The 12,580-nt window shown below is 39.7% G+C and overlaps 1 protein-coding gene across 1 annotated transcript in view; it reads right to left on the reverse strand.

Annotated features, from left to right (window-relative positions):
- The window catches only part of LOC113170330 (eukaryotic translation initiation factor 3 subunit H), a 45,074-nt gene that overhangs the window by 31,551 nt on the left and 943 nt on the right, over nucleotides 1-12,580 (reverse strand). The window contains exon 2 of the mRNA XM_026372391.2: nucleotides 6,009-6,165. Within this exon, the coding sequence (XP_026228176.1) occupies nucleotides 6,009-6,165 (157 nt within the window). The remainder of the gene's footprint in view (nucleotides 1-6,008; nucleotides 6,166-12,580) is intronic.

Consider the following 12,580-nt stretch of genomic DNA (forward strand, 5'->3'; position numbering starts at 1 on the left):
AAATCACCCAAAAGCAAGATGAAACAGTTTACAGGCTACAGCAAGTGAAGGCTGTGGTTTCTACTGCAAGTTGTTAAACAAGCTAATTAAGGGCACTTTTATAACGGTCCTGCACAACTACACAAGTGCTTCCACTTATTCTGTTGGATTAGACCTCTGCTCAGGTGGAAGTCAAGTGAAAATGGTGAAAGTAAAATTTGTCTTAACCCAAAAGATACAAGAAGAGTAACTAGTGTCAGTATCTCAGAGCTGTCAATCAGGCGCGGTGCATGCACATTTACATACTCCTAAAGAGAGGTCTATTCAGACTACCTAAGTGAAAACCTCTCGTCTTTGTCTCCAAAGACTTGCTCTAATTGTCCAGTTCCTTTATAATGCTTCTGTCTTAGCAGCCAGATTTAAGTAGCGATTCAATAGCCCAATCATACTTAATTCCATCTTAAGTTGTGTAGCTAATTAGTTTTCCAAGTAATCCAAACAGTGGTAGCATGAATGACAAACAAAAAATAATAAACTGAAAAGAGAGTGCCAATCAGCAAAATCAAGTTCATTAATGTCTACAGGTTGTTTATACACTAAGAGTAACTTTCAATGCTCTTTTTAATTAAGAGTCTTGTTACAGCTACAGCCTTGTTATGCTGTCATGTCAAATGTCCAAATAAAATGCTCCATGGCAGAGAAGACCATTGTGTGTTGTCTAAGGTCTCTACCCGCAAAAACACATCTCTAATTGCAGGATCAGGACACACTGAAAAACAAACACCCTTAAAACTTGTTAGTTTCACGACTGTGACAACTGTTCTCATGTTCTGGGCCAATCTGAAGCACAATCTGAGCCCAGACAGAGGGACCAGCAGCCTCTACCACCTGTGCTGGGCACAGAGCTAGTAGTCTGGCACGGGGCAGCAGGACAGCCAGAAGAAAGTGCTGTCCAGTTTTAAAAAATACTTTCAAATGGAAAATCTACACACATTTGTGAACAACTCTTCATGTAATATGTAACTCTTTTATATTAGGTGAAATTACAAAGAATGCACAGTTGATTTAAAATTTTAATTATAATAATTAGCATAAATCCAACCAATGTAAGCAAAACATTTTTTAAATCATATTAGTGTGACTGCCTTCACTCCGGTGGTGGTGGTGGGGTCCTTCAAAGCACTGATACAGTAATTACTCCAAATCTTTCATTGTCTTGGCATTGGCTTCAATGCACTGGCCTCTTCCCAACAAGAAAACGATAACCCACTCCTGGCTATTCAAGTACATCATTTTCATAAAATGAACCTTTCATTTCCGGGAAATAATTATCCCAACAGGACACTGGTTTGGTGCTTATGTAATTTCTCTCTCCAACATTTTATTGCTTAATTAATCCTCCTATGGCTGTGGCAAAGACGGAAGGAAGCTTTGGGGCTAGGACCAGTAGACTGAGACAGTGTGGGAGGGGGGACGGGGGTAGAGACATAAAAGAAGGAATGGTTAAAAAAAAGAAAGAAAGAAAGAAAGGAAGCAGAGTCAGTCATGGCAAAGAAGGTAAAGAAGAAATGGTGGAAGAAAAGGATAGACACAGCTCACATACCTGCAGTGAGTTAGAGGGGGAAAAAGAAGGAGAGGTGGATGAAGGAAGGGGAAAAAACTGTGCAGGCTAATTTTGTTCTACCTTCAGGATACCTCCTCCTGCTGCTGAACACTACTGACATGGATTGAATAGCAAGCACACTTTTCAGAATTGGTACTGAGCAATGGTTATTTTGATACAATCCGATTCAAACAAGAAAACCTATCAATGCTTTATAAGCCTGTGAATTGCACTGAGCCACATTTCATTCATTGTTTAACCAACTGATATTAATGTTGTTGAGAGGTTGTTTTTTGAGTTCACCTATTTTAAAGCAACATAAAAATAAAGAATGGTTTGCATTTAGACGTAGCTTTGTCTTTCACTGCATTGCTATAATCAATGCAAATAAGCAAATATTATGTAGCTGTCGAGTTCATTTACCTTTTGAGTTGTTCTTAAAGTACTTTCAACAAATTTTAATCTTAATGTTTGTGGCTAACTAGATGTTGGGCTCTTCTTTCCAGCCACTTGCTTCACTTATGTCATTTTTATGCGATTTTGAACCCAGTGAACTTTGGGAAACGTGCAATCTGTTTGCATGAGCATGTAAGATGGGAGCAGCTGCCCACAGTTTTTTGTTTTTTTTATGACAGCGGTTGGTGAGAGTTTGAAAAATTGAAAACAAACCTTTGTGAACCTGTATAAGAATAGACAGGTGCGTAGCTGAACATGCAAGGATGAAAGAAGAAAAGTAAAAGCCCACACACTGTCAAAACTTGAAGTGCAATGTCCACTATGTGATGACAAGAGCCATAGGGAGTGAACCATATGGAATACCACACTGAAACAGTGAGCTGAAAGGCCTGTTTATGTTTCAGCTTGGATTGTTATTTTTTCCTCTTTGTCTCTTAATAAATCCCTTTTCCTACTAAATATTCATCTGATACCTGCGCATTTAAAATCACATTTGAGGGCACGTTTTTGAGTGTGCGTGCATCTGGGGAGGGGGAAGGAGCAATTAGTGTCTTACAAGGACTGATGTCAATTTCCCATATGCTGCCATCCCTAAAAACCTTTTTTACCAGCACAGTGCTTCTTTGTATTATTGGTGGTATCTTACCAAAAGAAGAGGGACAAAGTACATTATTAAAATGCTACTTGTGTGCCACTAGTGCACAAAATGCCTAGAGATTAACTGTCTGCAGTTCTACACATCTCTCTCTATATATTTTGTCAATGATACAAGGACAGAGTATGCAAGGACATGGGAGATAGGAGGGCTGGAGTTCAGCCAAGGATTTTTTCTTTTTTATCTAAGGCTGATTCTGCTGTGTGCAGTCGATTACTCTCTTTCTCTATCTTTTTCTCAGTCATACTGGTCACAGTTGCTGCCACCGACTGTCCTGCAAGTACAGCTCCACACTGGCACCTGTTGATGAAACGGCATCACTGCACGCACACACACATTCGCGCACGCGCATGCACACACACACACTGCCAATCCTGTCCATCTTTCCTTTAGAGTTAGATTGGAGGAGTAATTCTGATACGAGAAGCCTCCAGCAGGCAATGAGTCAGTGTTAGATGACTCAGGTATTCTGGTGAAGACACAGCACAGAGACATATATACACACATGCTGATCTTGAAAGCTAAACACATCCAGGGTTCATGGCCAGATCTCAAACTTTACCTGTTGTTGTAACGATTACCTGACATGTATCAGAAAGTCACTACAGTAGTCCTGGTTAGGGCTACACTGACACAAAAACACACATCCAACCAAATTCTTTGAGAAAGTCATCAAAAATTCATACAAATTTCAAAGTTTTTTGATGGTTGTTTTCTCTTGTGCTTCTACAGTGCCTAGGGGTGAATGAATGAGTAGGAGTGTGTGTATGTAAGGGAGGGGGTAGAAGAGCCTCGCCTCTCCTGTTAAGATTCCCACTCTTATACCTACTTCAGGTCATCTACTGGCAGTAAATAAAGCAGCATGCTGCAGAATAGCAGAGTAATGACTGACACATTTCTTTCAGAACCAGTCAACCAAGTACAAGTTGCAACAAAGTAAACATAACCAGCTACTTACAAAGTTCACTGTTACTCCTAATTAAAAGCAATACGCTCTATCAATTGCAAGAAGATACTGGCAAGACAGTGATATGGGTAGAGCCAGGCTACAGTGTTTTCCTGGAAACTGCATTTCTAATTGGCATCTGTCCAAAACATCACTGTCCTTTGTCAGTGCTGATGCTGATGACTGATGCTGCAGTAGACATTACTCTGGGGGCTGAACCTGGGATTTTTAGTAAAATAAATTAAATCTGTTTATCTAAATGTGAATTTCAACATGTCTCTGTAACAGGACAGGGCTTCTTTGTATGATTGGTGGTACTGTAACAAAAGAATAGGCACATTATTATCATACTACTTGCATACCTGACACTGACTGTAGAGATATACTCTATGATTTTAATGGTGGCTCTTCCGTAGAACATCAGTTTGTCCAAGAGCAAGCTCACATATCCATAAAGACAAGACTGTTTCAAAGTTCAATTCACATTCGAACAAAACTTTGTTGTTCTGTCTTTTGCTGCATCTACAGTGGGTCGTGGCATCCCGCCCAAACATTAGCACAGACAAAACACTAACAATTAGTTACTACAGAGTACACGACAGAGAGAGAGAGAGAGAGAGAGAGAGAGAGAGAGAGAGAGAGAAAAGAGTGGTTTGTTGGTCGGCTGTGTGTGTGGGTTGGCAATTCAGGCTGTAGTATGAGATCAAAATGAGCGAATGTACAGGCACAAAATCAATTTTTCATGTTCTCTCTATCTAATGGTTTCTCTGCAAGTAACTCTCTTTCCATAGCTGTGATTTAATAGGTTATCTGAATATAAGAATAATAAGCCGCGAGAACTCACAAACACACTTTGCGAGCACAGAACATTCTGTAGTTTACAGAGTTGTCGTGATTTTGACAGCAACACACACAACATGAATCACTCCCAACACATTTCCATTTTGAATTTTTTTTCAGTAGTGACAGATAACCCAAAGTCTTTCACCTTATACAGCTGGATCAAAAGCTCTGTTGAGAGCTATTCTGTTGTAGCTCTGTAAAATTTTCCAAGGGTTCACGGCAAGGCGCTCCTCACTGAAGACCTTGTTAACTTAAAGGGAGTGACAGATGGAAAATCCAGCGCATCAAAAGTCAGCAACACAACAAGCCATGATACTCACAAACACAGACACACAAAGAGTGTGCTGTTCCTAACACTAACGACCTTTAGCCACCATTGGCGCTTCTGTATCTTGCAGAATTTCTGACAGTTGCTTGTTAGCAGGGGAGGCCTGTTAGAGCAGGATTTTCTCTCCTTCCTTCGTTCACCACATCTGCTCACCTTCCCATCCTTCAGTTTGGCTCGTAGCAGACTTTGCCACGCTAACAAGGAGTGGGTTACAACAATGCTTGATAGGGGAAGGACCGAGGTCAGAGGACATAGCATCCTTTCATACGCATGCTGACGGGAGGCAGGAGGGGAAAGGAAAAGCCTAAACAGATTACATCTGACTCAATGCACGTTTGTACTGCCCACCTGTATCCCCAGTGCCAGAGTCATTCCATCCCTGTACCACTGCCCTGACACATCAACCCTGCCACTGACAGTGTAGGACACCCTACCCAACACCTAGTTAGCTTAGTTAAAAGTCAGCATTGTCCTCAACACTGTCTCTGGGGACATATTCCATACAAACCTCGAAGAAAACACACAGTGACATTCAGTAATTGTACCTTGGCTCCTAGTGACATGGCAGTGACTTAATCCCCAGTCAATCTTTTAAAATTATGAGAAAACTAGCACAGTTAGCGTCTTATACTTCCTGTCAAAGGTTTATGTAAGCTTTGTTCTCAGTCACCTTAGGGAGGACAAGTTTTATCCAATATCTGAAATTAACTATCTGACAGGAAATGGTAAAATCAAATATTACCAATTAATGACAAAGTTTTCCTAACCAAAACAATACACCTTCTCCACTGAAGTTAATATTGAACATTATATTTTCAGCCCCATTTGGCATTTCAACTTAAGTGCTCAGTGCTAATTAAAAATGTGTTCAAATCTGTGCTCCAAATATGCTGTTCATTATAGCATGCAGAATTTCAATGACACAAAAAGTGATCTTTAGTAAAGTTTTAAAATGTGAGAATAAGCAAACATGAACGTTAGTGAAGCATTCAAATATTATTTCTTAAACTTCCCCATCATCACAGTAGACCCCAACACTGCCTTCACTTAAATTTTGTTTTTCATGCTATCTGATGCCTAAAAGGCATTAATTTCAGACTCTGCTGGATGTTATTTTGTGCGTGTAGGTGTGTGCCTTTTTCCAGTTGCAGGAGAGAATCAATAGAATAAACAGAAAGGGAGCACTGCTCTCAGTTACCTTCGTCGAAGTCTGCATCATCCTCTGTGTGCTGGGGGAAGGGGAAGCAGTTGGTGATCTCCAGCCGGTCGTCGACTACCAAGCCCAACAGGACACCTTGAACCACCTCACTGCCCTGGCCCTCTTCCTGGTAGTGCTTGATAATCTTCAGCACCACCTGTGAAAACAGAAAGAGCAAAATCACTGTAGTATCGAACTACTGTAACACAACAGAGGTAGAAATGTGGAGGCTCTACCTTATTTCAATAGCATACAAAAATAATGAACAAAAATTGTGTGCATTAAACTGTATGCTAATGCATAGAAAATACTGTAAGATAATGAGGATTTATTATTTCTATTTAGAACTAAATAGAAACATTATGGGCTCTTATTAGTCCATACATAAAGAAACAAATCAAACATATTTTTCATCTTGACTTCATGACTGCTTAAAAGTGACATCAGACCACAATTTCACATTCATTTCACTGAACGTAGGCTGATGAATGTAGACCTCTGTGTCCTTAAATGACTACCTTATATTTATTAAATACCAATCACAAATATGTCAACTATTTGGTCTGGTGTGGTGACAGGTCTGTTCTCCATGCAGCTCACAGATAAGCAATGTAGTGATGCTCTGATGTCGTGAAGCTTAAGGATTAATTTGTTGTGCAGCAGTTACACAAATGCTGTTGTACTGCATTAAAATCTATGTGTTTTCCTAGAAATGAGCACCTGCAATTTGTCTGTGTGCTGCCATTATTGGTGCTAATGCTTACAAGCTTAAGCCCACCCTTCACCACCTGGTTCACCACCTCCACTCTGGAAAGCTATTATAAACTAACTCCTACTCCACATCTTTTCAGAAACGCAAAGCTTTAGTCAGTTTTTTTTTTTATTATTATCTACATGGTGCTCAATAGCACAGCAGCTGTCTTTAACAGACACTAGTAAAGAGAAGTTATATTCAGACCGAAATGTCTGAATCGTGGCTCTAATATTCATACCACTTGTTTTGGTAGTGACTGCTCTTGTATTTTAATTATCACCTCCACCACTTTGGTAACCACTAGATGCTAACAACTTATTATATCCAACTGATTTTTGTGGTCAATATTGAGTCCAGCACATCAACACTGTGACCTCAATGCTCAAAACATATGATGTAATGAACATGTATGACAGTGTTAACACAACTGGACATTATAGGCATCATAAAAACAGACTTTATGGCAGACTATTTGTACAACTAGATTACATAAGACAGTACAGCTGTACCAAATAGATTATGCACACAGTATGTCCGTACACTCAAATTGAGGATGGTTCAATTTTCAGTTTGACTGGGAGCGCACAGTACATTAGTTGTCCAAAAAAAGAGAAAAAAGAAAATCACTAAAACACCCCTTACATCAACACTAAATTGCATAATAAATCCCAGTCACCATTCTGCACTAGTCACTGACCACTAAGCTCTTATATAAAAACACAATGTTGCCAAAAACCCTTGTTATGTTAAGAGGAAATTCTGTTACTCAGGCAATCACTGACTGTGGTTGAGTGGTAAGTTGAGTGGTAAGCACCACCTGCAGGCTCCAACACTGGTGCATCACTGATCTTGGGTGCATACAAAAGGCCAGTTAGCATTCAGCACACTGTTGCAATTTACACTGGAGAGGGAAGAGGTGGCACAAAAAGAATAAAAACTGAATCTAGTGAAATTTGAAGAAAAATGCCACCCTCATACTGTGGGAAGGATTATTTGAACTTTTAGTCCAATATCCCATAACACTGTGCCTACTGTGGACACTATCCATGCATCATCGTATGCATTTAATTTTTAATATCAGATAAAAATGGGCCAATAGGACAGTCTCCCCATGATTGAGGAACTGGTTTCTCCATTACTGCATCACTGACACCAAGTGCAGCACACAAGGGCTATGGCTTATTCTTATGGACACGTATATGCACCAACCATCGAGATACACTGACTGGCTAAAAAAGTAAAAAGTCAAGGCAAAGAGTGGAGGATGAGGAAAGTGTCTAAATGAACACAAGCAGGACAAGAAGCTGAAAGCAGCATGTGGAGGGGGAGAGCATAAATCACGCTGATAACAGTGTGGGCAGGTCACAGCCAGAGGCATTAATAATACACACATACACACACATACGTAGGAGCAGGGTGGGAGTCCTGGGGCCATGCTCACAACAAAACACCCATCACCACCATGAAGAAGCCTTTACTGCTCTCACTAGCTCATGCATACATACACACACGAATCTGTCTTGGGAAATGATTTATTTCAATAGAGCGCTGGACCTGTCATGCAACAAGTTAAAGTGCTCGGGGCACGGGAAGAGAGACGATATGGGGTGGAGAGGGGAGAAAAACAATGTCATTCCCTTCCTGCCATGGCTTTTCAGACGAGAGGGGAGAAAATGTAAGAGTGAGAACTCCTATATAAAGAAGCTGGGGGGGAAGAGAGAGAAACCTGAAGGATAAAGGTAATGATGACAAAAGAGAGCAGGAAGGGACCACGTGAGGGCAAGGAGAGCAGACAGGTGAACCAATAAGTGCAAGGGAGACCTAGGAGAGAAGATGGCTCGGCTCAGGATGGGCAACTCTGGCTACTTTACAAAGTCTGCCCTGACCACCCTTTTGTGGTTTAGCTGCCTTTTCTGCCAGAAAATGGCTTTTCTAGTCTTCCTCCATCACTAAGAGTAGGCATCACAGATGCACAATGCCTTTCTCCTATCTAAGTATTGGCAGTCTGTTCGTCACACACTTAAATAAAGTGCGTCCAGAAAAGGAAGAGGTGAGTGATGGACAAAGTGGTCAAAACCAAGCCCAGCAAGGTCAAATAAATAAAGCGATATTTGACCGAGCCTTTAAGAAAACTGGTGAATCCAGGGGAATGCTTTAAAGAAGTGAGTCGAAGAGGCATCTGTGCTAAAAGAAAGGGAGGGAAGTACAGAGATTTTAGTGGATTTGTTGTGCTGGCTTCCTGGTGCTGAGTAAATTCCATCAGGTGTTGTAAGCAAAGCTTGAAAAACGCCAAGTTTGTGCAAGTCAGCTTGTACACACACATGCATACATGTACAGGTTAACTCTCACCAGTGTAGTTTTCTCTGTTACTCTCTCTCTCTCTCTCCCTCTCTCTCTCTCTCTCACACACACACACATTTTTATTGATCTAGCTCACCAGCAGCTAGCCCAGTGAGCGCACCTCATGTGGAGAAGCCCAAGATTGATATGTGGACAGTGTATTATAAATCAACAAGCTTAAAATTGAATTGTGCAAAATCAATTGTGGTCCAAATCCCCCGTTGGCTGCCTTTAATTCTCATCATAAATCTTCGCTCTCACTCACACAAAAGGGCTCACATTCCTGCTACAACGGGGCTCAACTTATGAGAAAGTACAGCAAGAAAGACAGTCCCGTAATGAGTTTTCTTTTTGTCCCGCTGATGTGGATACGAACTCTACGCTCAACATCAGCTGTAATATACTTGACAGAGAAAAACACTTGTGTGTGTAGCACACAACATGTGCTGCATTAAGCTGTAGATGAGGACCACTGCAGATTCCCACTCTTATCTGCCAGCTTTCACCTGCTGGCCTGATGAGATCTTTCTCCGACACTTTTGATTTACTCGAGTCGTAGTGTGACGTACAGATCACCTTGGCAACAACCAAGGGAAGGTGGTACTGCCGTGTAAGAAATTAAATAATCAGTGGGTGTTATTGACACAAATGCACTTTGAGATTTAAATTTATATTAGAGTTCTGCTCTTTATTAGCTGATATTCAATTTCATTTGAAGCGGTGATTGCACATTAAACAAGACACCGTGTTTTATGAGTCCACAAAAGTGTGAAAATACAAATAAAATTTAGTGCATGTGTTGTTGAATCAACTTTTTCCTGTACACAGAAACAGGAAATGGGAAAAGGACAACGTTTGATGACACAATCTCTACAATTCATTAGGGCTTGCCAATAAATGTAGTTCTAACATTTTATTGATTTAAAATTATTAATAAAATTAGCTTTAAAATTGCTAAGTAAACAACATAGTAGTTACTGTGCAGGGCAGATGGGTACATATGTTTTTACACTGAGGAGTAAGTTATCTTTTGTGTCACTGTGCGTTACAGCTGATCTGTGTCAGATAATGTAGTGTGAACACCTTCCTGACGAGCCCATGCATAAGGACCTGAGGCAAGTAGAAAAAGCCTGAGGGGGAAGAAGGAACAGCTTCGCCATGTTTGCTCATTCATATATTCACACTCACAAAAACAAACAAAATTTGTGCCACTGCTTAAAGAAATGTCAAATTTAAAGCTTATTTTCACATAATTTTATTATTTGTCAGCTTTTTTTTTTTTTATCCCCTTTGGCTTTCATACAATGCCAAAATATCCTGCACAATGTGCTCTGGCCTGTCCTTAATTCACGGTATTTGAATAAGATCAGTGTCTGACGTTCATCCCACGTCAGGATAATGAATAAATTCTTTTCAAACATACAAGCAAGTGTGTGATCTCAGTAGGCGCTTAATGGAAGCCATCAATGAGCAGCACTCCACTTGTGTGGCACCATCAACCACTGAAACCTCTTCAAAAGCAAGGAAACAATTCAGGTCTAGTACACAGCAGTGGTGGTGCTGTCTGTGGGCAACCTTCCAGCTAAACCTCTAACAGACGGGTCATGACGCAACACAGCAGCAACTGCTGCATATCAATGCATTCAGGTAAAACATGTTTCATAACTCTACCTCAAACAGACACCTTTCCTTCAACAGTCTGAATCCAAATTAGGTTGCACACCAAACAGCACTCGACTGTTTTTAATTTAACTGCTGCAGTTAAAATGTTTAGATGATAAGGCTGAGAAAATGAATTAAGAATCTCATTAAAGGTCTAAATAATACACATTGAGGTGAAATATTTAGATTTGAAATTGGGCCCCAACACTCTAGGGCAGCTTTAATGAGCAAGATAAAAGGAAGGCAGCAGCTGGCAAGTTAAAGTCCTGCTACTGTGTTCAGGCACACCAGGCAAATGAGCTGTTTTGTGTCCAGTGCAGTTTAGGGCAGGAGGAGGGAGAAATTAAGTGCATGGAACTGAGGCAAGCTTGTCCTCTGCTGTTTACAGACAGGTACTACAAAATATAAACAATATATAAATGTGTACAGATTTTAGATTTTCATTTTCAATATGTGCTAAAATGTTGTGGCGAAAGTTAACTGGTCAGAAATTACCATATCCAAATCAATCAAACTAAAATACTACTTAAAAATAGGTCATAACAACAGAAAAGAAAAAAGAGCGACAAGAAAAGTTTGCTATTCTGAATAAATTGGTCAAGAAATGTAATCTGATCTTCACCAAACTCACAAAAAAACAAACACAATATTTCTGGTAAAACAAACAGTCATGATCTTTCATGTTCTCATGTCATCAATAAAACATAAAGAGTGTGATGACTGGTGTTGCATCACCCAAATTCTACTGAGCTTCAGCTTGTGCACAGCCACCCTGAAATCACTATGATACCATGACAGCAAGCGACAGCAAGCACCAGCAGCAACAAAGCAGCCCCAAATCATGACACCCCCTCTAATGTACTTCACCACCGGAGTGATGTCTGCATGTTGGATTGCACTTTCCTTTTTACACAGTTGTGCAGGTCTAATCCACAACTGAAGATATTGGTTCATTTAGGTTACTGAAGCCTAGGTTAGTTCAACCACTTGCAACACTATGTAATTTAGAATATTTTCATCAACCGATATAACTTCACCATGTCAACTCTCCTGACAAGACAAAACCAACCAGATTCAGCTTGGATTTTTTTTTTTTTAATGCGAATGAAATAAAAATAAATTAAAACTCGGGTCTTTTAAACAAGCACTGCTTGGAAATAGACCAAACCACAACATGTACTTTCTTTCTTTCATGCATAAAAAGAAGATCAACCTGTTGACAAACAAGACTGAGGTAGTTATCTTCCAAAGCAGTCAAATTAATTTCGTATGAAAAAAAAGCTTAAAAAGAAAAAAAGTTACATGCCAGCTGAAATGTAAGGCTCCTGACAATATACACTGAGTAATCTTTTTTTTTTTTTTTTTTTTTTAAAGATGGCAAATATTAACACCCAATGGACAGCAACATCACCATTATGACATCCAAATGGCACCAAATGAGATTTAAAGTAATTACTAGTAATATTAGCAATTAAAGATTTGACTAAACACAATGTATTTTCCCCCACAAATTAGTCAGTTTACTCTTCACTTTTATTTTTAACTCTAGAACAAATATAAAAATACAAAAATACTAGATTACATTAACTAATTACATTACATTAAAATGATGGTGATGTAGTCAACAAGCAACAGATTTTCTGTAATAACAGCATCTGGTTCCACATTCACTTGAATGAGCAACGGAAACCTAACTGGAACTGGTGGTATTGATCTTCTCTTGCAGTACTAGTGTAATATGTATATTGTGATAATTAAATAATTCTCATTTTGCCAGTCAGTACCAATATCTATGATCCTACTATATTACCATACA

Source organism: Anabas testudineus, chromosome 16 (genome assembly GCF_900324465.2).
Source record: "Anabas testudineus chromosome 16, fAnaTes1.2, whole genome shotgun sequence".
Classification (NCBI taxonomy): Eukaryota; Metazoa; Chordata; class Actinopteri; order Anabantiformes; family Anabantidae; genus Anabas; species Anabas testudineus.